This window comes from Neodiprion virginianus, chromosome 4, assembly GCF_021901495.1.
Source record: "Neodiprion virginianus isolate iyNeoVirg1 chromosome 4, iyNeoVirg1.1, whole genome shotgun sequence".
Lineage (NCBI taxonomy): Eukaryota > Metazoa > Arthropoda > Insecta > Hymenoptera > Diprionidae > Neodiprion > Neodiprion virginianus.
The window spans coordinates 34,027,240-34,053,420 of NC_060880.1; the positions used below are offsets into that span (position 1 = coordinate 34,027,240).

Consider the following 26,181-nt stretch of genomic DNA (forward strand, 5'->3'; position numbering starts at 1 on the left):
GTGTTATTTTTATTGACTATATATGTAGGAAGTTGGGATTTATTACACAAATGGCTTCCCAGCTGCGGCACTCAAGTGAAAGTTTGTGAGAAACATGTAAGTGAAAGTTGTGCTACGACTGTGAAAAAGTGTTTGAAATTCGGTTCCTACGTCGATAATTTATAAAATTTCATTTATTAATGCATATATATCTTTAACATCTATATTGATAAAAATAATTAGAACTTGAACCGTCATTACATTAAGAGTAAAAAATGGCTTGGGTTCAATGAATGCATTCACTTCCACAGAATCTTGCATATAGGTATATGAGATGTACTATTACAGTATTACCTATTAATATTCTTTGTGCCATGATGCGTGTTCTGAAAAAGCCTATTACGTGACAACTCGACCATACTCACACGTATTTTGCTTCAAATGGTCAAGAATACTGCGAATGTGTAGTACCTTTTTTACAGCCCGTCCTACAACTTCTTGTGGCATCCTTATTATAAGTTATTTAATCTGCAGCATGGCATTAATCATACTCAACCGGATAGTTCAAATATTCGTGATAATTTTGATATTCAATGTCTTGACTGACGCGCAGTACCATCGTGGTAAGTAGGATATTAATTTTGTAATAGTGAATCTGAATGGAGAATTTGTTTATATGTATGGTAAATAAAGTAATAAAATGTCCTTAGCTTGGATTAATTATGATAAATCGTGTGTTTCAGCTAAGATGATTAATAGAAGAAGACGAATGATGCAACGCCGAATAAATATTCAAACTAAGCTGAAACCCCAAGTTTGTTATGGTGTGCCTTAATATTTTTATTTTTTTATCAAACAATAAACTGTGGCATAACGTAAAATGATTGCATTACGTACTGTAGTTTAAAAATCTATGAATGAATATTATATATATACGTATGCACAAGTATCTGGTTTGTAAATATCTGTTTATCCAATGACAAAGATGATCTTTTGATACCAGTTTAACTTGTAAACAGAATTCGTTGGTTGTTTCGCTGATCCTCCATCACCATTACCTCTCAAACGGCCACCTGAACATCCTGACAAGATAAAAACTAGATTTTTGTTATATACCCGTATCAAGTCAACAGTTCCAGAAGTTCTCAGTTATGGAGATGGTTTGAACTCGATCAGTAAGTCTAGTTTTGACCAGGAAAAAAATGTTAAAGTATTGATACATGGGTACAAAGGAAGTGGCAATGACGAAGCCATTGGTCTTGGAGCGAAATCACTTTTAGAAGTGGTAAGTATGACAAGATATCAGTTAAATTCAGAATAATCTGAAAAAATAATATGAGCCTTGTTAGAGTAATTCAACAAATCCAATGTCGAAATTGAATACTTGCAATGAAAATTACAGGAAGATGCCAATGTCATAGTCGTAGACTGGGAACATGGTGCAGGAACATCTTACGCATTTGCAGTGGCAAACATAGAGTTAATTGGACGCCAGCTATCACTGATATTGAGAGACGCAATTAAAATGGGCACCAGTGTAAAAAATATTCACATGATTGGCTTCAGTCTTGGTGCTCATGTAGCTGGTTGTGCATCTGAGATGCTAAAAGGAAACAATTTACTTGTTGGACGTATAACGGGCTTAGATCCAGCATCACCTTTCTTCAAAAATCACCTCATAAGACAACGTTCCAAGAAACTGGATATATCGGATGCTCAATTTGTAGATATAATACATACTGATGGTTCTGAGACTCTCACTGATGGATTTGGATTGCTAAGACCAATGGGTCATGTTGATTTTTTTCCCAATGGTGGCCGAGAACAACCGGGGTGTACTGACGTAAAAAATTCTGTTATCGTTAGTCATTTGAATGGTAAACACATATTGCATAAATTCTAATAAATATTCAAAAACGGAACAGAGAGGGTAGTATTTTGGTGTCGTTCATAGTAGACATTGCACTTCTTGGAATTTTTGCATTGTTAGTATTGCAACCTGGTAACCGATACCTCACTGGTACTGCTAGCAGTTGATAATTCTAGTCGTCTTTGCATATTGCCCTCATTTTAAGTTAACCATAAAAAATTTATGTTACATGTACAGAAGAATCCTTGGATAGAAGTGTAGCATGTAGTCATTTACGGGCTTGGAAATTTTTCGTGGAGAGTATTCAAAGTCAATTAAAAAAATGCAAGTTTGGAGCATGGCCTTGTTCTCAAGGAGCAAATGACTTCTTAAGAGGCTATTGTTTTCCACAGAAGATGTCATTCCCTCAAGAAATGGGATACAAAGCCAATTCCGCTAATCAAGGAATCTTTTATCTAGCTACAAGAGCAGATGAACCATATTGTGGTAACTATAAAGGCAGATATAACTGCTATATTATAACCAAGTGAATATTACCTAAATAATTGGTAGTACTGAGAAATCCCTAATATTTAACAATTTGCAGGTGATGTTGTGCGAGCTTCCATCACTACGGCTGCAGATGCTAACATCTATACATCGGGGATATTGTACTTGGATATTGAAGTTCAAGAAGCTTTTACATCTTTCAAAATTCGTTGCGAGTTAGTTTTTTTCTTATGTTACTAATACTCCATATAACTTAACGATATTATGAAGATTATTTATGCAGAATTGATTATTACTATACATCTTAGTATGACTAATTCATGTATTTTTTGTAGTGTCAGAGAACAATCTAGGGGACAATTCATCTTCTTTAACACAGCAGCAATAGACTTTGAAACATTTACTGGGAATTTGACACAATCTATAATCCATGGTGTCATGCAATATAAGACTATAGCTGAAAACGAAAACGAAACTAGTACTAAAAGACCATTGGAAGTTATTTTGAAAGTCGACATTGTTACCATTGAAGACAGTAGGGGAAACAGGTAAGCCAACAATAATCAAATTTGTAATACTACGAGTAGAAAGAACTAAATGAAGTTCTCAATATAACAGGATTCCAAAAATCAAACATTCTAATTTGCTATATCTTCCTCAATTTTGGATTAAAGGAATGCATGTAATTCAGTGTGTCATTCTCAATTTTGATTAGATGGGAGCACCATGGATCACATACTCTTGTCACTAGCGAAGAACCAGTAAAGATCCAATTACTGTATACTACAAGTAGATAAAATAGTGGTGATAAAGTCTGGTAAGGCAATACGTATCTACATAAATTTGGTCTACTTCTATAGTGTCAGCGTATCATACCTATTTGAGATTTTATTTGATCATTGTATTGTATGTCCTCGACAGTTAAAGTCAGGAGTTTCGTATTGGAGGTAGAACTCTGTTGCGCTGAATCAAAATCATGTTTTTTTTCATATGAATTATGTGTAGCATTGATGACAAGTTTTATTTAAAACAAATGTTACAGTTCAAATTTCATAATAGAATATTATTTTATATATTTGGACTAATTATTAATAAGTAACAATGACATTTTACCTTAACATTTGGAAGTTGCAATATACGATATTTTTATCATCAAGGCAATATACATATGCATATATTGTAAGTAAATACGTATATGTATATAGCTGAAATAAAGTTATACTTTAAGTTGCACAGTACAAAAATAATTGTAGTGCGTGTATTTTAAAAAAATTCGTCACATAAATTTGTGTCATATTTCTTTTAGAAATAGAATGCAATGCAGCATCAGACTGACCAAAATTTATACACTTGTGTGGTGTGTTTTTTGTAACAATACTGCCATTGAGTGGAATTTAACAATAACAGACGAACTGCTACATAAAAATGAGAGCTTTAAATAAGAACAATTGTTGATTAACGAGTAGATCTACTACAAAACATTATACCTGAAAATTAGATATCAATTATTGAAACAGCTCATGTTGGCTCAAAACTTTTTACCATACATTGATGATATTTTTTTGAAATAAAGTTTCTCGTTTTCGTTTACGATGGTATTTCTGCTTCCTAGTTAAAACGGTGACAAGTTTTGACAGCCAGTAGTTACCTACCATTTGCTTGCCGTAACTCTTCAAGCTGCGGAATAATAAATTTTTGTTACAAATGTGAGTCAATGTTGAAAAGGTTTCAGTTCGAAGATCATCTTGTACGACAAAAAAAAAAAACAATATCAGTATATGTATGAAGACAAATTCACATACCTCCTTTTCGTCGTCAACTTCATCCTCTTCATCGTCAGAGCCATGAACAGATGCTGCAGGAGTTGTGTGTCGCGAAGAGGAAGGTGATGGTGGCTCACTAATCGGCCGTGGATAATTGAATCTACTAACGCCGCCCTCTCCAAGTTCACCTTCCAGTTCAGGGTAAAGGGTGCACAAAGCCTTTATTCTTGCTTGTCGATAGTACTAAATAGGAAAATAAAAGAAGACTTATATTTATTTGAAGTCTAATTATTAATCTGAAAGTTGGAGTAATTTTCCTGAAACATTCAACCCTGCTGAACATTCCATTGCAATAAGTATTTTACTAACAATGCCAAGATTTCTCCAATCCAAGAGGTCGCTGAGGCGTTCAGTTCGATTTCTTTGAATGATTCGCTGTCTACGATTGAGCCTTGCAAAGTCGAACATATACTGGGCTAGCTGCTGTACGCTGTTCTCTAATCCTATAAATCGTCGGTCGACCACATAGATCCCATAACTCATTGGGTCGGCTATATGTTCTTGCATAAAGCATCCAAATCCAGACAAATTTGTGGTTACACTAGGAATACCCATAACTGTACATTCGGCAGGTGTGTAGCCCCAAGGCTCGTAATATGAGGGAAAGACTCCAAGATGGCATCCCCGAACAAATTCTTCATAATCCAGCCCAAACAATGGATTTGTTGACGAAAGAAATTCGGGATGAAAAACTATCTAAAAAATAAACTAACTCAACTTAGTTCAATAGGATCAAATACGGCAGATTATTATCGTTTGAATAACTGATATGATTCATAAAACTTGCATGTTACGCAACTTTTGTGCTGGTTTACATATGACTAAGTTTTATTTACGTTTACCTTGACTCTGTCATTGACTGTGTTAAACAAATTACAACGCCGTATTGCTCCTAGGACAGGGTCGTTCCAATCATCTACAATATTATGGGTAGTAACCGGAGGTAATCCATCCCTTTGCAATGCATACAAACATCTAAGAAGATGAAATAATAAATATAACAAAATGAATATAAATAATTAAACAGTAAGACTCTAACAATTAGTGTTGAATTATTTAGTATATCAAAGATTCACCTCTTTATTTTTACTGTATCTTCTTTCTCTAAAAGATCTTGACTTTCAGGCATTCGTCCAGATAAACATAACTCGTACATTCGTTTTCCGATTTTTTGTTGTATATCATTAATAGTGTCTCTTAAAGATTTCGTTACCTAATGGAAAAAAAACATAAATAATCAATCGGTACCTATATATTAACGAAATTATGTAATACGCATTATCCTGGATCCTTATTCACTTACCGCATGTCCACGTAATGACTCAACATTAAAGTTGTTGGTTCTCGCAGGGAAAATAAGAAATGCAACAACGGTAACATCAGGTCTGGATGATTTTAGGTAATGGTTTAATCGGGCTAACGCTTCAATGAATATGTCAGCTCCTTTATTTCCAAACTCGTAGCGTCCAGCAATGAAAAAGTATAAAGTCTTATCTAGGTCAAAATCATAATGGCTGAAACAGAGTATACGTTTTTCAAAAAATTGGAAATGTCAGTTATGGCAGTTTTACAGTCGGCAGCTGAGACTCAAAAGTGAAATAATATCTGTAATAATAACCTCACCCATAAAAGTGGCCTCTGACAAACTCGTGAATCTTCTCTTTACTTATTGCGTGCAAATTTTGGAACTCATGCAATGCTGAGAATTTTTTAACATTCAAACCATTCGGAGTAATAATATCTGGTTTTCTTTTGAGGAGATGCTCAGCCTCAAATCCTGTAATGTCTGATACAGTTGTGAATACATGTGCCAGATGTGCTGCAGCTCGCTCCATACAATACCTATGATATATCTGACGTTTACCAGCTTCTTCATCAACGCTGAACTGGAGCACAGAAAAAATGATATAATTCTGGTACAACAATTCGTTTTTCAACAGAGTTTTACAATAGATAAGATTTACCTTGTCCATGTTATTGTAAAAATCTATTTTGCCAGCACACAGATATCTCCCCAGAAGAGTAGCATGGGTGGTGAAGACTGTAGCCACATCGACAAGTCTGGTTCTCAATGCAATCAGCCCAACTCCAGCTTGCCATTCGTGACAATGAACGACAATACGTGGTTGTACAGGTGAATATTCTTCAGCTGCTTTTCTGTTAAAGGTAATTATTATTTACAACTTAGAGTATGCCGATCGTTCTGTCTCACATTTCCAGAAATAATTATGGAAGTGTAGCAGTTAATTTTAATGCAAACTCTGACTTCACCTGAATTCAGAAATAAATTGGCAAACGAGATATCCTAAGATTACAGCATCATTAGCCTCTATGTCCAGATGAGGTATACCCAGATGACACGTATTCCACATTTCCTGTTTGTATTCATCTAATTTCCAGGCAGCACTTCCAATATCAAATAAAACTATTTGAGGATTGCCATCAACTAGCCATGTTCCAGTAAATACCTACAAAGTAAATAAACAGAAATCATAAATTATACAAATATTTGCAAACTCATCTATATGATAAATGACTACCTTACACAGGGTGTCCACGGAAAAAAAAAAAAAAAAAAAAAGGTACTTAGAATACATTCAAGTTATTTTATATCCATCACAATGAAAAATTAATTTCTTCCTTGATTTTTTACCTATTTTATCTTCAAACTATACATGCATGCTCGGATGTATGGTAAAATTTAAATTTTTCGTGAATTCTTTGTTCTTCCATATATTATGGGTATTTTATAAAAAAGTTCATCGATCTTTACTAAAATGCTAACTGTCTCACATTGATGAAATGTTATGGTAACGATACAATGGTACAGAATCATTAGACTGAGGGCTGTTTTGGACATCACTTGCACTTACTTTGAAACCCTGATCACGCATGACTTGCACAGCTTTGCTTAAAGGACTATGAGTTGGGAAGTTAGCCTCCTCAACCTCAGTCCTAGCACAGGCTTCCTTATATGGACCGATTAAGCAGTACTGATCCCCCATTTCCTCCGTAGATACATAAGCCTTTGATCTTATCACCGTGTATATACCGCCCACTGATAGTAAAAATTAAACATGCACATGTGTATTGCAGTTACTTATATTTTTATACACAAAATTAACGTACTTATAACGGATTGAGGGATATAGAAATGTGCATGTTGCATATTCGTAATTTATACCATCAATAAGCATTACTAATTAGTAATTTCTGAGCTTTCGTTTGACTACTTAAACCAACAATTTTGAAGCAATTTGAAACATGCTCATCTCTCAGCTTTCCATGAAAGCTGATATTTTCTGTCATTAAATCTCTTTTGAACATACATACCTCTGCATATCGTTATTTATTAATTGTATTTAAGTTTAGGCCTATTTTCGCGGGTGCAATATCATATTCGATCGTTGCACAAGTTTCAACAGTTCATTCCGATAAATTTAAAAGCTCGAGAATTTTTTCAGTGCTATTACTGAACAGCGATAAAAAAATATTATACCTGAAAATTATTATGCCTCTCGATTTTCCCGCTAATGCAGTTGATTGTTTACACCAGTCAATAAAAGGGGCTCCCTAGTCGATTTCGACGTTGTCGTATATTTATCCAAATATTGAAATGCACGTATCCGAAATACAATAAAAGGGCTTAACAGCCTCATTCTATACATAATTCTGAACAAAAACACTCTAATACATTTTGATTCGACGCAGAAATAACGCAATAGCACGGTTTCTACGAAATCACTGTAGTAAATCGGTAGAATCCGTGTTCTACTTTATTTCTACTTCAAATGAGAATGTGTCGCAGTGTTTTTGTTCAGAATTGCGTATGGAATTGCCCTTTGTCGCGTTTGAGATACGTGTACTTCGATATTTGGAGATATATACGTCAACGTCGAAATCGAGCAAGGTACCCCCTTAAATCGGTCGCGTGACATCACGGTAAAACACGACAACGGAATATACCTTTGTTGGCTGCCTCCCAGGCAACCTCGAAGGTCCATCGGTTTTCGTGCTGTGCAGAATGGCCTCGATCCATAAAGTCGAGAAGGTCATGACCGCTGTCCACCCGATAAAACCTTCTCGAGGCTCGGTCTCGAGACATCTTGATGAAATCTCTGAAACACATTTTTCCGGTTATATCTCATCGATCAATAATTAATTTACATGCAAATCATGTGTCAGGCATTCGTCGCGTATAATTCGCGTGTCTGCGTTGACAAAGACCATCTTGCATGAATCGAACTACTCGTTAAATTGATTAAATGCGAATATGATATTCGAGCGTACTTGATAGTGAATAATTTTCCGGCGACCGGCACATTTCATCAATCCACTGGCAGTGGTAAGCCGCGTCATATTCCATCTATAATGCCTCTGACGTACATTCGCAAAATTAGTTTGTATTTTTGTCAAGTATTTCGTAATCTCGTTACGGTTACGTTAACAAGTAATATATCTGTAACTAACCTATTACATTAACGTTTTGGTACAGTGATTAGACTCGAGCGATGCTATAAGCGAACCAATTGTTGAATAGATACTAATCGGCAGTAAGAGCATCCTATAAATTGGAGTAAGGTTTATACCACGCAGCTATTTCGAGCCATTATAGAAACATCAATTCAACACGAGTTCGCCAACTCTTCATTATAAGATCTGTTACACGCATTGCTCAATCGAGTTGTAGTAACGCCGCCAGCTTCGGTTACGATTATTCAATTGATTCCAAATAAGCATCTCTTACGGGGGGTCGGTTAGAGTTACGGTAGAAAATATTTTATTGTACGTACGTAATACATGACATGCAAACTATAAAACATAATATATTGCTTTTGTTGTTTCCCTAATGCCAATCGTCAATCAACAGTGTTATTGCGCTGTAGAAGTACGGATAAGACCGATAACATCAAACGGGTTACCTAATTCGCTGGTAATTGAATGGAATTTAAAAAATAAAAGAAAATCGTTGCTAAACTTTAGTTATTATAACCATCCCGAGGCGTTAATTATTACGTGATTCCAGACGACCTGAAACAAGAATAGGAAAATAACGTATAAATATGTTTGTATGCATGCATGCATGTATATGCATGATGCACGCGTTATCTCGATCATCCTACTGCACGGGGACGACAGTTTCAGTATAATTGTATCAAATATAAATGATTATTCAATCGGGATTTAATATTAACAGTGTACGATCCTATACGGAGCGAAACAGATGCAAATCACCGAATTTTGCCAAGTCAGTAGTTTATATATCCACTGTGCTTAACGAGCGACAACCTTGAACTAGCACTGCGTAATTTTTGGATTTCTGTCAACTTTTATAAAAAGAACGTAAAGGAGACAATTTAACCACGGTCGCCGGTTCGGCATGTAAGTATGTAAAACGTCACTCAGTTAACTGTAGAATTACGGCTATGCATAATTTTGATTTTAAATCAATGAAATGAACCGGTTCCTTGATAATAATTTTAGTATTGCGACCCGAGAGCTTTTTGCCAGCTCCACCTCGATCCCAATTTGACAATTAAGGACTTGCAATCGTAAAAATGCGACTGTCATCTCTTACAGCTGGCATTCAATTTGAGAAAAATAGTTAATCGTAAGTGTTTTATTCCAAGTAGCAAATCGTTGAAGAATGTAGGTACAGAAACCGAACGTCGGCGAATAACGTAAACACTTCATCAGAGTCAGATACACGTATATAAACAGGTATGCATTCGTGAGTTCACGTCGTAAACTGATCCTGTCACATTTCAAGCACGGTGTGAGGTGTAACAAATTTTTCACAGACGAATAAAGTTCGGAAATACACTTAAGTTATAACAACTAGAGGTTGGTATTTACGGTTTTTAAATCATCACTTTATTACCTGTTTGTCGAAGATTTTATGTGAAAATTCTGAGATGTTAGGAGGCTAGCGGACGAGAAGAAGACTGTGGCTGGCAGGTTCAAATGAAGGTCACGCTCTAGCTACATTTATACTCGTTCGGGAGACGCAACACTCCCACTCACTCGCGTGTTGGGTATGTACGTACTTCGGTAAAGACTCTAGTAGGAGTCTCCAGATACTACTGCCTCGGTAGTCGATAAATGCGCTATCAGTAGCAATATGGTTTTCAATTTTGACGCCAGATGGCAGGAGCGCGCGGTAAGTTTCATTTAATTTGAATTCAGAATTCCCGATTAGTCAAGTATAATAGATTATTTTACAAACGCGATTAATTGACTGACTCGATTATTGTTCCTCACAATCAGTTTTTGGTCTTTACTCCCATGAACGAAGCAATACAGTATCAATTTCTGTAATTAATGTATCAATTATTTTATTTGGTTTACTTACTAAGTACGTATTGGATATAATAAGTGAAAGATAAATGAATATTTTCACCTAAAATTGAAAAATATTTTGAATGAAACTATAAATTATGAAAAAAATTCTTCCGCTAGCGCCGTTTCAAATAAATACGAAATAATCTAATAATCGATTAATTTTCACCGATTCAAACGAGTCGTATTCGATTATTTTGTCTGGCTCGATTATTCGATGCAGCGATTATTTTTAGAATAAATTCATTTTTATAATTCTCACTATGTTTTATACGATTTAGCTTTACCCAATATTTCTCCAATTGGATTCCTCGCCTTCGACGCGTTTTTAAAATTGACCTAAGAACCGTTACTTCGACTAATACAAGAGTGTAATAGAAGCAGTGAAAGGAAAATTATGAAATATTGAGGGAAGAACATGTATTGCGACGAAATTTCTCCAGGGCATAACACTCTTTCTTTATTGAGTGAAATTAAAAGCATTTTTTGCAAAAACAGACTTACTGAAGGATCACAAAATTCCATTTTGGGCTCTCAGTTATTACCTACTTTTCGGGTAACTCTTTTAGTTGCGTTCATTCAATTTAACAAGGATTGAAGGAGGAAAAGTTCATTGTTCCGTATTTCTGTACGCGCACCTTGATTTAATTAATGTAAAAATAAATTGTTACTCGGAATAAGTCTGAATTGTTAGTATCAGATCGCAAATTTATGATATTCTTATTAACTCCAATTATTATTTCTGTTCCAACAAGGTCCGATATTATTTATGTATCGTTATAAGTGTATTATCACTATTTCAAGTTTCAGAGGTGCCTCAGTTAACACGTGTAACGATAAACTGCTGAAATTACAGCACAATGTATGTACCTGATAACTGTACACGTCAATAAATTAAGTAACGACGTATATATTTTTATTTGTCGAAAACGTATGATAAATATTTTAGTATATAATACTAGCATATTACAATCTGTAATACATATAATTTCATAACAGTGCATAATAAAACACTTTTAAAACTACTTCACTTATGTCCAAGATTAGAGTAACATTTGTTATGATATGTCAATAAATTGAACTCCCTGACTGATTGTGTGAGATTTCAGTGACTAGAATATAATTTAACTTCATATTAAAAGTTTATCACAATAAAAAATAGATATTCTTTATTTTTTCAGGCTACGTATGCTTTTCACTGGTATTTACAGAAACCTTGGAATAACAAGAGTATCGAGTTTCGTTTCTGTAGGAAACCGTTATCCGTAGATTATCATTTCTACATTGTTATACTCACCGTAAAATCGCAAAGTAAAAGTTATGAAAAAACGTATCATGACGACATACTGATAACACTTGTTCTCTGGAGAAGCTGAGTTACAATCGTCGCAAGCTTGAACGATACGCTTTTCATCAGCATTCGACTTTTTATCCCAGCGTTATGCATCGCCATATGATACAAATCTGCGTGGAACTGCGATGCAGGAACCACCGGTAACGAGGAGTAGAGTTAATTTACTTTCTCAAAACATTCGTCCGTTTACCGGCGATGAGTCCATATGATACAATGTACTAAATTCGCTCGTGCGGGAACGACCTACTTTGCGCTCTCGTATCGTAATGTACTATTACCTCAATATTCTTTAAGTGTACAATTATGGCCGCTCACCTGATTTTCCTGGTCTGGTAAACGTTTGTTACTAAATTCCGGACTGACCTCCGTGCAGTCGACCAAACATGTTTCAAGTGGAGAAACCAAGAGAGTCGAATTCGATTGCTAAGCGTGGGCAAGAGCAGGATTTAAGCCATAACTCTGGTACTTTTCGCATTTCATTACAGAAAGGATAGGGGGTAAATTTATTTGAAAATGCGTAATCGTTTACCTGCGCGACACAACCGTGAATCTCTTTGAACTGAATGACAATTTCCCGTGGGGTGCAGCCAGCATTCCATCTGGACCATCCAAATAGGTATGCGGTGCAGAGTAGACCCATGCAGGATTGCAGGTGTTTTTCAACAACCGGATGTTTTCCAGAAAGCCCCTTCATGTAGCTCCTAGCGTCCTGATCGGGAAAAAGATCGCATCCGCCTGCTCGCATTTTCTACAAAGTGCCTTTGACGTATACTAGGCAGGTTTTCGTCTATCGATCAATTATCGATATTGTGAAAAGTCTTTAGTTTAGAGAGAGTAGGTGCCAGAAAAACGGTCCCTCCTCGTCGTAACTTAATCCTTGTATTGCGTCAATACCTGTATTAGAAAATGCAGCTTCATATATTCACCGACGATTTCCTGGAGTGCGGAACTCGTTCCACCAACCAACGAACGCAGGCATACCAAATCTTCCTGAAAGTGTTACAATTGATTATAACCGAGTTTTGTTTTATCCGGGGGAATATAACGAAAATAATGATTCTCCAGTTGCCTCACTCTGACAATGAACTCCACTTGAACGATTGCTGCTGTTATCGACAAGATCACGCCGCCGCCGTTTTCCTTCCCGGACTCTGGTTTCATTTCCCAACTTTGAAAGGGTAGATTAATGTATCTGTAGCCGGCGAGGCCGTGAACACCCAGCCGTCCAGTTCTGAAAGTAATTATCTGCTGTTCCTCGTTATATTTAATATCATGGACGTCTTTGGTCGACCAGATTTTTCTCTCCGGCAGCCAGTGAGCTACCAAAGGTGGTTCAAACCAGAGCACCGTATCCGGAATCCTACAAAAATTATAAGAGATGGACGTCGCTGTTACACGTTACTTTCAAGAAATGTAAAAATTAGTTACTGACTTTAGAGTGACCAGCGCCAGAGCTTCCATTGCTTCTTCCAAGGCCTTCATTTCTGCCTCGATCACTTCCGGTGGTCTTTCAGCATCTTGAGCAGCCGGCGGTGGCGGGTCGTAAGGTTTCATAAACGGAACGTATTTCAATTCTTTGGGAATCTGTACTGAAAGTGGGTTGCAAAGGTGTAAGGTTAAGATTTATGTTGCGGATATGTCATTCCTTACGTTATATTATATTTTGAGTAAATATGAGAAAAACGAGTTGTTGATATGGCTGATCCTGACGAGCCATCCTACAAACAACCCGCTCTGATGCGTTTCGAGCTGAGAAAACATTATTACATAAATGATCGTTTTTTCTTCAAATTTCATTATTTAAATAACTCAAAAGCTCTTAAATCGATTAGATTAATATCTAATCAGTCGTCAGTTCAGACGAGAATTGAGACAAACCGCGTCGATTGAGACCAAAATCACTAAAATTCGTACATTCTTTCTCCGTGTACCATCATTTGATTTTCGTTTTTTTCTTTTTTTTATATTTTGTTATTCGAATAATTCTAAAACTACTAGACCAATCATATCCAAAATTGATTCAGTTCCAAGTTAAAGAAACGCCACGTTGAGTGAGACCAAAATCATTAAAATCCGTTCATGCATTGCCGAGGTATCGTTCGATAGAAAATTGTTTACACACGCTAATTGTCGACTGAAATAGTCGTTAGTGATTTCCTAGATCTCAAAACGTCGAGAACCTCGTCAAAAAAATTCAACTTTTCGTTTCTAGTGGACCGATTATAACATAACTTCTCTGAAAATAAAGGAGAGGGATATTAACAAATGATGATAATAATTTTGAAAATAGTATTGTCGATCATTTTAAAAATGCGACCGAATTAGGGAATCGTATCGCGTACGGTTTGCCAATCTTCTGTATTCTCAACCGTATCGATAAGCTAGCAAATAATGAAGGTTATTGACGAACACTATCAGCTGAGTAGATAAAATTCTAAGCTTCGTGATTGTAGCAGCCTGCACGTCAGATGTGGCTTATTCATTATCACCCCACTCTTTTCTTGTCGAGGAAAATTCAACAATTGAATGATATAATTCGGAATGGCAGTAAGTTCAACGACACGTGAATTGAATGGGACGCAATAATTGATTTAAAAAAAGTAGATTTATTCCTGAAAAAAAATTCAAAATTGCTAACTTGTCACGCGTTTTTTTTCAACTATTGAGTGTTTTCGCCCCGTAAGTCTAATTGGGGTTATAATTTTTACGCGTACGAGTAAGAAAATCTATCAGAGAAATAATATCTTATTAGAATATAAACAGAGTACGGGCTTCAAATTCTGACGTGCGAAAATTGAAAATGAAGTGAATCCTTATTGCGGTATTACGGAGGAAACGATAAACAAAGTCGCTCAACACGAGCCCGGATGATTTAATTCAAAGGAACCTAATGACGTGCACAAAAATGTGAACTACGCAAAGCTTTACGTGATTCCTGCCAATTAAAATGGCAAAGTTCATTCTTTTTACTGGGATTGTGGTTTTACTGTCCATTACGAAAACGAGTAAGACACTGAGCTGTGATGTCGTCGGAACGCCGACAGGATTCAGAAATAAATATAACCGTCACAACACTCATGCATTTAGCAACGAGGGATTTGTTCAGATAAAAGGTAGGCCGGCACATTTTCTAACTCCGCTAACTTTGTCCAAGTGTGCTAAAAAAATTGCGCGTAATACGTCCTATATTCTCATTTTAAAAATCAAGTCTTCGATATAACATTAACTGAATTTTTCGTTTTTTTTTTTTTTTTTTTTTGCTCTGAATAATTTTTTCTCTCTCTTTTACTTTGTTTCGTAACACTTGTACATCACAATTACGTCGCCAAACATAATACCAGCTGATATCAGTTCTCCGTCAATGCGGCCACTTCAAACAAAGATAAATGAAGTAAAAAATTCGTGGAAATTATCAGTGTTATATTAATTATTTCCGGTCACCCATAATTGATTGTAAGATTACGGAATTTGGCTTATATCTCCAGCACCTTTGTACTTTAATACTTCCTACGTGGATTATTTGTAACGATTTGCACAAATGACAGATAGACATCGCTTTTTTTTCACGGACCAAGATTTCTTTTTCCGAACAAGATCATACATATCACATCACTGTTATTGTCTGCGATGTGAGACAAAGTATCGATCCAAGCAATGAGTTGGTGAAATGACAAGCTACAATAATAACATACTTGTCTGACTTATGTGTTGGCTCAATGTTTGAACGCTTTTCTGGTTTCAGTTCCAGGAAAATCTTATCTTTTAACGGGCAGTCGATTGCTGGATGACGAATCTTACGGCAGATCAGATGAGCAGGTGACGACATCAACGGCAATTATAGTCCAGATGAACAAGACTTTGGAAAATTCTGAGGAATATGAGGAGCCCCTTAAATACTGGAGAGAAGAAATAGATTCCGACGACGATCTCTGTTCGGTATCAGACTTGACGGTATTGAGCCTGGAGTCACTGCAGTTGTTCAATTTGACCTCGCAAACTTTTGGATGGTTGTCAAATGGTAGTCTGACATGGTTGAATATGCGGTATACGGATGTAGGATTGGTAGCCAATGGTAGGTACAGTGGTACTAACAAGGAAAGTACTCGTTGTCTACCCAACAGATTTTCTTGATTCTATGATATGTTGTAGTACATAAAAAACATCAGACACGGATTTTTTTTACCTGCTAATCAGCCGTTTAAAGCGTAAAGACCACCCCTAAAGTTTATCCTCAAATCATTTTTTTTAGGATTTCTCGACAATGACGTAAAGTTTGTTGATGAAACCAATTGGACGTTATTCAATCTCAGAAGTTGCATCTTAATTTGTCTTTTGAGGGTCAGCTTGCGGAGTGGTTTTTGCGCCTGAAACGGCCGAATTTGGTACGTAAAAAAATACGTGTCTAATGTTTTTGGTGTTCTACAACACATCGCAGATTGAAGAAAATCGGGGTGGGGTCGAAGTTCCGAATCGTAAAAGCTTCGAAAGTCCAAATCCTCGGAATTACAAATTTTCGAATCTACGTAATTCCGGAAGAGCGAGTTATGAGATACAAAGTTACGAAATAACAAAGCACCGAAGAACCAAAGTTGCGAATAAGAATTGCTCAGAATAGCAAACCCCCGACGGTTCCAAACTTCTGCAAACTGGTTTCCTCTGGACTTTCGGAGCTTTTACGATTAGGAACTTCGACCCCACCCTAAAAAACACTTCAGGTTCAACTCAGGTACTTTTCTTGTAAGAACACAGTTGTAGGTAAATTATTTCCTCTTTTTCATGAACTCAGATACCTTGGTACCGGTGCAAAATACTCTGAGGGTCTTGGACATGGCTAATGCCTCCATATCGGTCGAAGATCTCTCGAACTTGATGCAGGGTCTGACGATCAGTGCGGATAGCACCGAAAGGGGTTCTTATTTGAAAATCCTGAGTTTCGCCAGTCTCGGTCTGACCACTGTTCCTCGAGAAGCCCTAAGGCCTGTCCAATATTCCCTAAAGTTGTTGTCTCTTTTCGGCAATGACTTCAGCACGTTTCGTAATAATTCGGCACAAGAAACGGAGGAAACGGAGATAGATAGCACAACCGAATCGTATACACGGGAAAATAACGAGGAGGATGACTCCGACTATTCATTGGAATCCGAAAGAAGTTACGTCTACGATCTACTTGCAAATTCCAATGTATCCACTGGTGAGTACCAAATTCGCATGGCGTATGAAGTTTCGATTATGAATCATTTCGCGGCTGTTAACTAACGTATCTCCTTGTTCAGGATCACCTTGGGCCGACTTTCCGCCAATGCCATTTTTGGTCGAATTGGATCTACGGCATTGCCGTATAAATTCAATTGAAGAGGGCTCGTTCACGAATTTGGCAAATTTGAAACGGCTTCGTATTTCCAATAATAATATTTTTACCTTGTCGAATCATGCGTTCGCGGGGCTGATGAATTTGGCAGTTTTAGACCTGACATTCAACAGACGTGTTCCGCAACAGTACCAGAATATGGGAATGAGACTGCAACGCAATGCCTTCACCGGCCTTTATTCCTTAACAACGTTGAACTTGAGTCACACCCCGATTCATTGTGGAACGTCTCATTTGTTGAACAGATTGCCATCTTCGTTGGTCAGTTTGGATCTTCATAAAACCAGTCTGTGCAGCTTGGATGATGGAGTTTTTGAAAAGTTAAATATTTTGCAAAGTTTAGACCTATCGGGTAATTTCGGACTTGGTTCTGACTTAAGCACAGAAACGTTCAAGGGGCTAGATACACTTCAAGAGCTCTTCATGAATAGAATAGGCCTTGAAAACCTTGAAGCATTGCAAGAACTCTCTTTACTAAGGTTTCTGCATGTGGAACGCAACAATATAGATACCTTTTCAGGTGTGTTGGAAAATTTCCCGCTCTTAGAGCATTTCAATATTGCTTCGAACTACATAAGGTCTTGGAGTGACGGGAGGGAATTCGCGGAGAACCCAAAATTGCAGGGTGTTTACTTGCATTCCAATGTCCTCAGCTTGATGACGGATGACATGCTAGAAGACTTTAAATCATTGACCTACTTAACGTTGGCAAATAATAGTTTCATTTGCAATTGCCAGCTGAAAAACTTCATGGAATCCATCAGGACTGGCAGTCATAATTCCAGCCAGGTATGAGGTGGACGATTAAAATAGTAAACAAACTCGATGACACAGTAACTGCCAACAAGTCGTATTTAAAATCCTCCTACGAAATTCTCACGATATTACAACAAACTACCCAGCGTTAATCTCTCTTCTCTTCTTGCCAGAATTTTTCAATACTGATAGATTATCAGTCAAGCGGTAGAACGCATACTTGTACAGATGTATCGTTGAAACGATACATCAGGTTTGAGGATACAAGTGATTACTGCCAGGAAGAATTGGCGCAACTCTGGCTGAGCGCACTGCGGCATGTTCTCTACATTTTGATACTGGTCTTTAGTTGCTCTTTTGGCGTCGGAGGGTTAATATACTGGAAATGGTACGATTCATTGCTTGGGTAACAGTAAGAGTGAGGTAAAAGCGGGTCAACTACAATGCCTAGTTTTTATCGAGAAACTGGATATTATACAATTACAGACTTGCCGTTTCTCAGGTGGTACATCAAATACGTTGCAGTTCAGATAAAAAACGCGACGCTGTTGAGTATGATCAATGCGGAGAACTGCGAGGACAGAATTTACATCTACGATATATTCGTCAGCTACTCGGACGAGAACAGAAATTGGGTTATCGAGGAATTAATTCCAAACATCGAAGGTCCGGAGGCGAATTTGAGCATTTGTTTTCACGAAAGGGACTTTCACGTAAGTTTGATTAGAATTATTCTGTCATTCCTTTTTGTAACTCTAGTACTTTGCAGGTGGGCGTGAGCATTTTGGAAAATATAATCATGGGGATGGATCAGAGCAGAACAATCCTTCTGATAATCAGCGGATTTTTCATAAAGTCACAGTGGTGCCAGTTTGAAATGCACTTGGCGCAACATCGGCTATTAGAGACTTGTCGGGAGGAACTAGTCCTGGTTCTCCTTGAAGAAATTCCGAGAAGGCATCGACCAAAGATCTTACATTATCTAATGATGGTAAAGACGTACATCGTTTGGCCCAAGGACAGCAGAGATGGAAACGTGAGGAAATTATTTTGGAAGCGTTTAAGAAGGGCAATAACTGCCAATAAGTCGGTGCAAAGTTCAATCGCGTAGCGATGAATACCGGGGGATACGAAAACAATCGTCGTTGTTAACCATCGCGAGATCAAAAGACGTTTTCTGATCTCTAACGCGTGTGAGACGTCGAACGAAGCTGATCATTGTAAAATTGACTGAATGTAGTAGCAAGACAAGTATGATCACGTACAAACACTGTTGATAGTATCAAAACCACCGACAATAATATTATTCTTTACAAGTTTAAAACTCTCGTTCTCTCGAGTGAATCATCGGGAAGACGATGTGTTTTTTTTTCTCATCTTACTCCGTATCGACTTCTGAATGGACGGAAACTTACTAGTCAGAATCGACAGGTTTTTATGTTGAATTGTTATACACGAGGAATTCAGTTTGCGGTATGCAGACACGTCATTAAGGCTGTACAAGGATGTAGGTCGAAATCATGCTAGGTCAATAAAAATAATCAAAATTGTTGTCACTTTCACCCTATAAACTGCACCCGTGTAAAATTTGAATAACGATTGTCTGAACCATACCGGAGTTATTTTACTTTTAATTTTACGTGTTCTTACATTGAGCCTGACAATTTCCCATGAGAATCAATGTAAAACTGCACGCCTGCACGTCCTTAAATGTACACGAATAAAAGAGCAAATGAAGAAAAAAAAACCTCAGTGCGAAGTATGGTGAACGCCACGACTATACCACAATGTGCACGTACTCACACGCGGTGATTAGAATATCTCTTCGCATATCTTTGGGCTGAGCCGGTTGATAGACCAAGTCGACGTGGATTGCGCCACCTAGAATAGCGTACTTTCTTAAATTGAGTTCCGTCTTCTCGCACCTGGTAAAAAGCAGCCTCCTTATTTCCTTTCTCACTTCACCTGCACGTTGGAGAACGAAAATCGTTTGTGAAAAAAGTTCACTTTGGATGAGGAAAAGAGCGAGAAATGCAACGGTCACCTTCATTCGCCAGTATTATCTCATCCGGTGTTGGCAAGTAAGGCAACGGTTCCGGTTCTGGTTCTGGTTCCGGTTCGTTCTTCTTACCGCGGCCGTACTGCCCGGCTTGACTTTTTGCTTTTTTTTGTTCCGCCTGTGACGCCGTCGGTGGTGGATTCGCCAGTTTTTCCGCCATCAGCCGCTTTTCTTCAAGACGCAACCGGCGACCTTCGGCCTGCTCCTCTCTTATCTTTGCCTTCGTTTCGTGTTCGATTTGACAGTAATTTAGCAGATCTGTTCGGTCAACCAAAACCAGATGATCATAAGTATTTCGGATTGATCACCTCTCGTGGCCAACGAGAAAGTGGAATACAGTTAAGTACGAACCTAGCGTTCCTCGATACTTTTCTGGCAATTCCGGTTCATTAAATGATGCAGTTTGATCGGAATAGTGGTCATATTTAACCCACATTCCACGAATTGCCATGCAATAACAATCAACGTCCATAGGCATTTTTATACTTAAATTGATTTCGTCAAAAACAACTTCGACCGGTTTTCTGTGAAAGAAAAAAAAAAAAATGTCAACTTGCCAACATGTATAACATGTATGCCTGACATTGCCGAGGGAATACATCGTATACCTGTCTCTTTCTGTCACTTGCTTGATGCTGATTGGCAGTTTTATCAGGGCCCACAAGCAGCAAATCAACTGCTTTGATTTTTTCACGAATCTTGCATTTCGCAAATCTTCCCTGATCATTCCCTGTTCTATACGACGCAAAAGACGATAGGTCGCCAAGTCTAGCCACATTTGTAGCTTGTCTCTAAACTGCTGCCGGATCTAGCGGATGAACGAAGTTGTAATGAATGTGTGGGCGACTCGAACGGTTGAAACACTGCATCCAGATTACGTGGAGAGAAAGCGTCTGATTGAAACCATATAGTCTTCGGATTGTTTTTTTTTTCTTTTTTTTTTCACCAAGTGATGCAATTAAAATTGCAGATGGTTCTACAATGGGAAATAAATTTGTGATATTTAAAATCCGAGACTGTATATCTGTTTTCTCCACTGTTTCAAACGCTCTCTTTCTTGATAAATAAAACTTAAAATTTACCGATATACACTCGTCGATGTATTCTCGAGGGTTCATAACGGAATAGTGTATGATACTCTCGAGCTTGTTCAAAAGCTGTAACAAAGATATGCAAATAAATGGATCGTTCAGGAGGCATCAAGAGTCGTGGCGTTGCCTTGTGTTTAAACTTACGTAAATGACTTCCTCCGATTTTTTAGCCACAGTTTCAACGTTGGCTGTGTAATCATCGAGACTCCAAAGGAACAAGTAAGTGTTGAGATCCGAAACGATCCCAGGATCAGGAAGCCCGTCGCATCTCATATATTGATCCCACTGAAATCAATAGGTCGGAGTTCGGAATTCTCAAGAATATTTTTTCATTCCTAATTTGAGTATTTGGGGTTTTTACTCACAGAGTCGACATCTTTGTTACTCAGCTGGTAGTCCATGAAAGCTCTGTTGTTATCGTAGAGAACGTACCAAGTGACTTGAAGCTGTTCTTTTCTTAGCTTCATCGCCTCCGCCTCCTCTTTTACCTTTCTTACGGAATTCAGCTTTTCCTGACGAATCTCTTCGTAGAGTTCTCGGATTAGCTTGTATCTGATCGATGTCAGGAAAAAGAAGAGTAATTATCGACTAACCAAACACGTTATACTTTACGTGAGCATGTTCAAAGTATACTGTATCATATAAGGTACTCTATTCTGCGTTTGACGCGAACCTGAGGTCAGGTGAAGATAAATATAAATTTTTATTTTATCATTTTGCAAATTTTCACGGTCACGCTAACAACGAGTTATTTGCAACGCATGAATGCCATCTACGTCAAGTTGAACTATATTTTCCTTCCTTTCTAATATTCCGTCACATTCGAACGATTAAATTCGTTAAATGTTCGCAGACCGTTGTTCATAATGTTTTTTTTTTTTAAATGATGGAGGGACAATTTATATTTATTCACATTAATATGCTCCACCGACATTTGTCTGTTGTCATTATTCAAGAGGCGTGTGAAGTGAGACATAAAAAATATTCAAAAGAATACGAAAAAAATTTTCTCATGTTTAAGCCTATCCACAACAAGAACATTCGGTGATAAATGGTTCACACGTATGGGCGTACTTTCAAATAATTAACCATACCGTTCTTCTTCCCGTTTGGCTTTTTCTCTATCGGTATCTATGTAGTTAGTGATGAAAGTAATCGAGGTCAGAAGATCGTTCTCCATTTTGATTATCTTGTATACTTCGCTTTGCACCGCGATTTGATTCAAACTTTTCAATCCATAGTTGCACGTACGTTTTTAAACCGTCTTTTAAACGTCTCGAATAACGTATCTATTCGATAATATACGGACGGATATGCAATCGTATTGTTTAAACGAAACAGTGCAGTCTCGTGGCTTGCATTCGAGGCAACTCTAGTACGATAAAGAACCTTGCACAAGCGTGAGCTCAAACAGACTGATGGAAAATTAGCACCTCAGGTGGGGAGCAGTATCTACCTAGAATACTTACCTAAGGTAGGCGTCCGTTAAAACACGCGAGGTTTACTCAGAGGCGGTACCTTCAGACACGTAACCCTGATATTGCATTGCCTTAAATTTAATTGCAAACTTGTAGAAATTTAATCTGCCCCGGATAAGCGCTTCGGGCTTTGTGTACGACGTTCGTAAAGAGATTGGAGAAAGGAAAACGGGATGGGTGCCTGTGACGTTTCGATGATAAGATAGACGGACTTCCTCTCAAGGATCAGTTGCAAGCGAGGAGCGTCTCTCAACACGCCTCGAACGCAGTGTTTCCTTAGAAATTTCCTGATAACTTTTACCCGGCCACAGAAGATTCGTTAGCAGCTGCTGCCAATTTCGATTTCTCCAGTTCCTTCGTTCGCTTTTTTCCCATCTTCTTTTTACCACCGGTTTTCTTTTTACCGCTCGGTGTCTCGACTATTGTCTGTACAAGAGCGAAGAAACAGAATACAAAACATATGTATTGTCGATAAAATAGCTCTGTATGACGCACAACCTTGGGCCAAGACGACTTGTTTAATCACATACTGCACTTTAGGAAGTGAATGTCTAAAAATTCAGACCCTCCTGGTGCCGAATCCTTGTAAGCCGTCAACCAAAGTTATACATGTGCATCACACGTTGTTAATCCGTGTGCTGAATAAGTTCAAAGAAACTATCCAATTTATATTCCGTTCTCATTATCCTAGCTTTGACATTGAAAAGTTTATACGATCCGTCTTTAACGGTTTGAACGTGCAATTTTGCATCATTAAACGTTGACAGCGGTCATTGGAATTTGAAGTCTTTTTACTAGTTCAGCGAATCTATTGACGTAAACGACTTGCCTGAGGACTTGCTTAAATTAATGTCGGTAATGAAAAATGTCTATGGAAATACAGCGTGAAAATAAAAGCGCGTACATAATTTTCAGTAAACTGTTACGGATCGCGTGTAGTATTCACATTTAAGGAAACAATTTACACGATTCAACCCGGTTTAATCTGCGCAGTCGACTATGAACCCGGAATTCTGATTCGACAAATATACACCCCCGGAGGGTGATCGATCAGTTTAATCAATCTACACGATTTTCTCGCAGTGAAAGACTCCTTTCGCACAAACTGTACAATTTTTCAAATGACTCAGTAGAAAATTATACCCAAGCCTAATAGGAAGGAATGAATTAAAGAGTGTAACATGGCTATACCAAACGGGGTATTTCCGGATCGGCCGTTTTGTTTTTGAATGGATAAACGACGACGCCCACGCTTTCTTCTTCTTCGTATTCAACGTACCCGTTAGAATTCGTTTCGTCAAGAATCTCCTCCTTACTATATTTCGCTACTATTTTCTGTTTCGTTGACTTCTTCCTGGCCTTTTTGGCTTTGCCATTTGTCCCTCCTCCGCTACCGAAGAGAAAATACTAGGTTGATGGTGGGAACTTGAAAACAACGAAGAACCCCAAAGTTCTCATAATTGTTCAATTCGTCGCGTATGTTTTTTTTTTTCTATCACCGAGTTTTACTAACGATGGGTAATTGGCGGCCGTGGCTTCGATTACGTTTGGATTCTTTCTGTCATCAGGAACGACCTCTTCGTCTTCTTCAGCGTCGTCCGTTTTCAGGATAATTTTCTCTCCTGGTTCTATCTCCGGTTCCTGTTCTTGTCCTGCACTTGCTTCTGCCTGCCATTGAGTCATCTTGGATAAATCTACATATCGGATAGTTTGTGGAACGCGATCGAAACTCTCCGCGTAAATTCGCGCATCGTGGAGTGCCGCGGTTCTACTTTCAACAGATCGATCACTGTAATTCGCCAGGACTCGAAGAATTGTACGTGAGAATTTCGAACAAGAAAAATTGAGCGTAATTATTAAAGTAAATTCGGTGAATGCAGGGTACCTGATTGTAGGTAAAGGGGGAAGAGTAATTGCATGATGTACATATAATTTCTGTGTATATATTTAGTGCGTCTGTCATAGGTACAACATCAATTTACGAGTATATTAACAATATTATATGTGCATACAAATAAGTAACAAGCCTGATCAAAACTGATCTATCGTATTTAAAACTGTCATTTTGCTCTTCTCTCAATGTGACTTAGATTGAAAACTGTACAAACGGTAGCAAAAGATTAATGATTTAGTAGAAAAATAGTCTGATTGGCGCACGATACTCAATTGTATAAATGTTATTTTGAAAGAGATAAACATATTACATTCTACTCTACAATCGACAAAAAAATTGGCGATAAAAAAAATTATCTTTAATCAGACATCCGACACTATTTCGGTACGCGGTATTACCATGGGTAAAAAAAACGTCCAGCTCGTAAAAAGCCGTAAGAACTACAATTCGCAATAAATAAAAACGGTTATACGATACGCAAATGTATAATAATGATAATGTCAATTCCAATACCGAATATTGATTTAACATAATTGATGTACGTACAAGCAACTGACTAGCTGATACGGACGTTAATGTTATCAGACTATTTATTTCAAGTATATAGGAACCATTGTGCATTTCTACGAAAAAACGATGAATTTATGAATATCTAAAAGCGGTAAATAAGTGTGATGAAAATTATTTTCAGGCAGACGATGCGGCTTGTATGTTCAATTTCCTTATCTCGCCGTTGGCTTTTGGCCCACAGAATTGATACAGTGTGCGAGATAAGGATGCTGACCTTGTTGACCAATAATAATGCTATGCGGTGTTAAAGTTTCGAGTTCACGTTATGGAAAAGAAAAAATCATTCCACGAGTTCAAATCAAATACAAACATAGCTATGAAAGCAAGCATAAATGAAAAAAGGAGAATCAAACGTTAAAACTGAAACCTAACGCGAAAGAAAACTAACGTAAATTACAAACTAGGAGATGTATAGTTAATGTAGATATTATACCATATCTTTGTCCGGATTGATGTAGAATAGCAGTAGACCGTGGTTGACTTCTTCGAAGGTTACGCGATGGTGTCACTGCAACAGATGAAAATCGAAATTCCTCTTATATTTCTACATACTGGGTGAACTTTTATTTCATATATGAATAATTGGCGGATATTGTTGGACTGACGTTTGCGCACGACGATTTGAATATATGAACCTTACACGCTGAAAATGAGCCTCTCTTTTTTCAGTGAATTCGTAATTACTTCATTTGTCTATGCTAGCGGTGAATGACATTCGTTTATCTAGATATCTAGAAGATTCGCCAGGACGTTGAAAAATCTAACTTTTACCAAAAAAACTGTATCCCAACTTTTGCATATTTCGCGACTCTCACCCTCTGAATTTTGCATCGTCGAAATTCATGAATATGGTTCGAATTCCACTGAAAAATATTCTGCAAATATTACAAACAAGGTGAAAAAAAATTAAAAACATTTGGATTTTTATGAATATTGGTAATCATCGGTTTGATGGGTGGCTGATCACGAATCCGAAGTCAGATTGCGAAATCCAAAACGGCGATCCAATATGGTGGAAAAAAATCTAAGAATATTCCGATACCCGTAGAAATTGGTATGCGACTGTTTTTTGGGTCACCGATAACGAATGCAAGGTCAGATTTCTAAAATT

At 37.5% G+C, this 26,181-nt stretch overlaps 6 protein-coding genes across 23 annotated transcripts in view; 3 read left to right on the forward strand and 3 right to left on the reverse strand.

The window, feature by feature from the left end:
• The first annotated feature begins 66 nt into the window (after nt 1-66).
• Nucleotides 67-4,125, forward strand: LOC124303422 (pancreatic triacylglycerol lipase-like). Of its 5 annotated transcripts, none has more exons than XM_046760596.1 (9): nt 67-96; nt 514-602; nt 723-803; nt 999-1,264; nt 1,382-1,856; nt 2,087-2,335; nt 2,436-2,553; nt 2,674-2,886; nt 3,054-3,817. In XM_046760596.1, exons 2-9 carry the CDS (start codon nt 515-517, stop codon nt 3,133-3,135), a joined length of 1,572 nt encoding a protein of 523 aa, XP_046616552.1. In that variant the 5' UTR covers nt 67-96; nt 514; the 3' UTR covers nt 3,136-3,817. The 5 variants fall into 5 exon arrangements, with proteins under 5 accessions (XP_046616552.1, XP_046616549.1, XP_046616550.1 ...); XM_046760593.1 differs by lacking the exon at nt 67-96 and adding an exon at nt 4,064-4,125 and having other exon boundaries at nt 115-602; nt 3,054-3,155; XM_046760594.1 differs by lacking the exon at nt 67-96 and adding an exon at nt 115-304.
• LOC124303420 (glycogen [starch] synthase) lies at nt 3,330-10,192 on the reverse strand. Of its 2 annotated transcripts, none has more exons than XM_046760590.1 (12): nt 10,043-10,192; nt 8,128-8,279; nt 7,035-7,219; nt 6,433-6,629; nt 6,126-6,318; nt 5,785-6,047; nt 5,465-5,675; nt 5,238-5,374; nt 5,004-5,136; nt 4,471-4,857; nt 4,141-4,344; nt 3,330-4,015 (listed from the first exon to the last, which is right to left on the reverse strand). In XM_046760590.1, exons 2-12 carry the CDS (start codon nt 8,264-8,266, stop codon nt 3,983-3,985), a joined length of 2,082 nt encoding a protein of 693 aa, XP_046616546.1. In that variant the 5' UTR covers nt 8,267-8,279; nt 10,043-10,192; the 3' UTR covers nt 3,330-3,982. The 2 variants fall into 2 exon arrangements, with proteins under 2 accessions (XP_046616546.1, XP_046616547.1); XM_046760591.1 differs by lacking the exon at nt 10,043-10,192 and adding an exon at nt 8,452-8,553.
• An 833-nt stretch (nt 10,193-11,025) lies between these two features.
• On the reverse strand, nt 11,026-22,528 carry LOC124303418 (dynein axonemal intermediate chain 7-like). 4 transcript variants are annotated; one of them, XM_046760584.1, is made up of 14 exons: nt 22,223-22,528; nt 21,494-21,680; nt 21,273-21,413; nt 21,120-21,194; nt 20,646-20,845; nt 20,389-20,561; nt 20,023-20,295; nt 19,782-19,859; nt 13,287-13,443; nt 12,929-13,214; nt 12,749-12,844; nt 12,384-12,602; nt 12,170-12,277; nt 11,026-11,974 (listed from the first exon to the last, which is right to left on the reverse strand). In XM_046760584.1, the coding sequence occupies exons 1-14, from the start codon at nt 22,306-22,308 to the stop codon at nt 11,834-11,836; spliced, it is 2,220 nt and encodes a 739-aa protein (XP_046616540.1). In that variant the 5' UTR covers nt 22,309-22,528; the 3' UTR covers nt 11,026-11,833. The 4 variants fall into 4 exon arrangements, with proteins under 4 accessions (XP_046616540.1, XP_046616538.1, XP_046616539.1 ...); XM_046760582.1 differs by having other exon boundaries at nt 19,782-19,943; XM_046760583.1 differs by having other exon boundaries at nt 11,832-12,097; nt 19,782-19,943.
• Nucleotides 14,347-19,728, forward strand: LOC124303417 (toll-like receptor 13). 7 transcript variants are annotated; one of them, XM_046760575.1, is made up of 8 exons: nt 14,349-14,967; nt 15,597-15,926; nt 16,641-17,045; nt 17,128-17,574; nt 17,743-18,011; nt 18,152-18,366; nt 18,481-18,691; nt 18,748-19,728. In XM_046760575.1, the coding sequence occupies exons 1-8, from the start codon at nt 14,802-14,804 to the stop codon at nt 19,087-19,089; spliced, it is 2,385 nt and encodes a 794-aa protein (XP_046616531.1). In that variant the 5' UTR covers nt 14,349-14,801; the 3' UTR covers nt 19,090-19,728. The 7 variants fall into 7 exon arrangements, with proteins under 7 accessions (XP_046616534.1, XP_046616535.1, XP_046616532.1 ...); XM_046760578.1 differs by having other exon boundaries at nt 14,347-14,967; nt 17,128-18,011; nt 18,504-18,691; nt 18,738-18,888; XM_046760576.1 differs by having other exon boundaries at nt 14,348-14,967; nt 17,128-18,011; nt 18,738-18,982.
• A 21-nt stretch (nt 22,529-22,549) lies between the features above and the next one.
• Nucleotides 22,550-26,181, forward strand: part of LOC124303423 (putative fatty acyl-CoA reductase CG5065) — a 29,678-nt gene continuing 26,046 nt past the window's right edge. The window contains exon 1 of one of the 2 annotated variants that reach the window (XM_046760600.1): nt 22,550-22,566. The gene's annotated coding sequence lies outside the window, so the exon portion shown is untranslated. Of the gene's footprint in view, nt 22,603-26,181 lie in introns of both variants that reach the window. The other variant, XM_046760599.1, reaches the window with a different exon arrangement.
• The window catches only part of LOC124303425 (afadin- and alpha-actinin-binding protein-like), a 53,900-nt gene continuing 52,244 nt past the window's right edge, over nt 24,526-26,181 (reverse strand). For all 3 annotated transcript variants that reach the window (XM_046760605.1, XM_046760604.1, XM_046760603.1), the window contains exon 7: nt 24,526-25,578. The gene's annotated coding sequence lies outside the window, so the exon portion shown is untranslated. The remainder of the gene's footprint in view (nt 25,579-26,181) is intronic.

Bases quoted from the DNA above. Each gene is read 5' to 3' on its own strand.
- LOC124303422 (XM_046760593.1), top strand. From the start codon at position 440: ATGTGTAGTACCTTTTTTACAGCCCGTCCTACAACTTCTTGTGGCATC. The intron at 603-722 runs GTAAGTAGGATA...CGTGTGTTTCAG, and splicing joins TGACGCGCAGTACCATCGTG to CTAAGATGATTAATAGAAGA. The intron at 2,554-2,673 runs GTTAGTTTTTTT...TATTTTTTGTAG, and splicing joins TCTTTCAAAATTCGTTGCGA to TGTCAGAGAACAATCTAGGG.
- LOC124303420 (XM_046760590.1), bottom strand. From the start codon at position 8,266: ATGTCTCGAGACCGAGCCTCGAGAAGGTTTTATCGGGTGGACAGCGGT. The intron at 5,137-5,237 runs GTGAATCTTTGA...TCATCTTCTTAG, and splicing joins GATACAGTAAAAATAAAGAG to ATGTTTGTATGCATTGCAAA. The intron at 4,016-4,140 runs GTATGTGAATTT...ATTATTCCGCAG, and splicing joins AAGTTGACGACGAAAAGGAG to CTTGAAGAGTTACGGCAAGC.
- LOC124303417 (XM_046760574.1), top strand. From the start codon at position 14,802: ATGGCAAAGTTCATTCTTTTTACTGGGATTGTGGTTTTACTGTCCATT. The intron at 17,046-17,127 runs GTGAGTACCAAA...CTCCTTGTTCAG, and splicing joins AAATTCCAATGTATCCACTG to GATCACCTTGGGCCGACTTT. The intron at 18,367-18,480 runs GTACGATTCATT...GCCGTTTCTCAG, and splicing joins GGGTTAATATACTGGAAATG to GTGGTACATCAAATACGTTG.
- LOC124303418 (XM_046760582.1), bottom strand. From the start codon at position 22,308: ATGGAGAACGATCTTCTGACCTCGATTACTTTCATCACTAACTACATA. The intron at 21,681-22,222 runs GTATGGTTAATT...GACATCGATCAG, and splicing joins GCCAAACGGGAAGAAGAACG to ATACAAGCTAATCCGAGAAC. The intron at 20,846-21,119 runs GTAAATTTTAAG...TTCATCCGCTAG, and splicing joins ACATCGACGAGTGTATATCG to ATCCGGCAGCAGTTTAGAGA.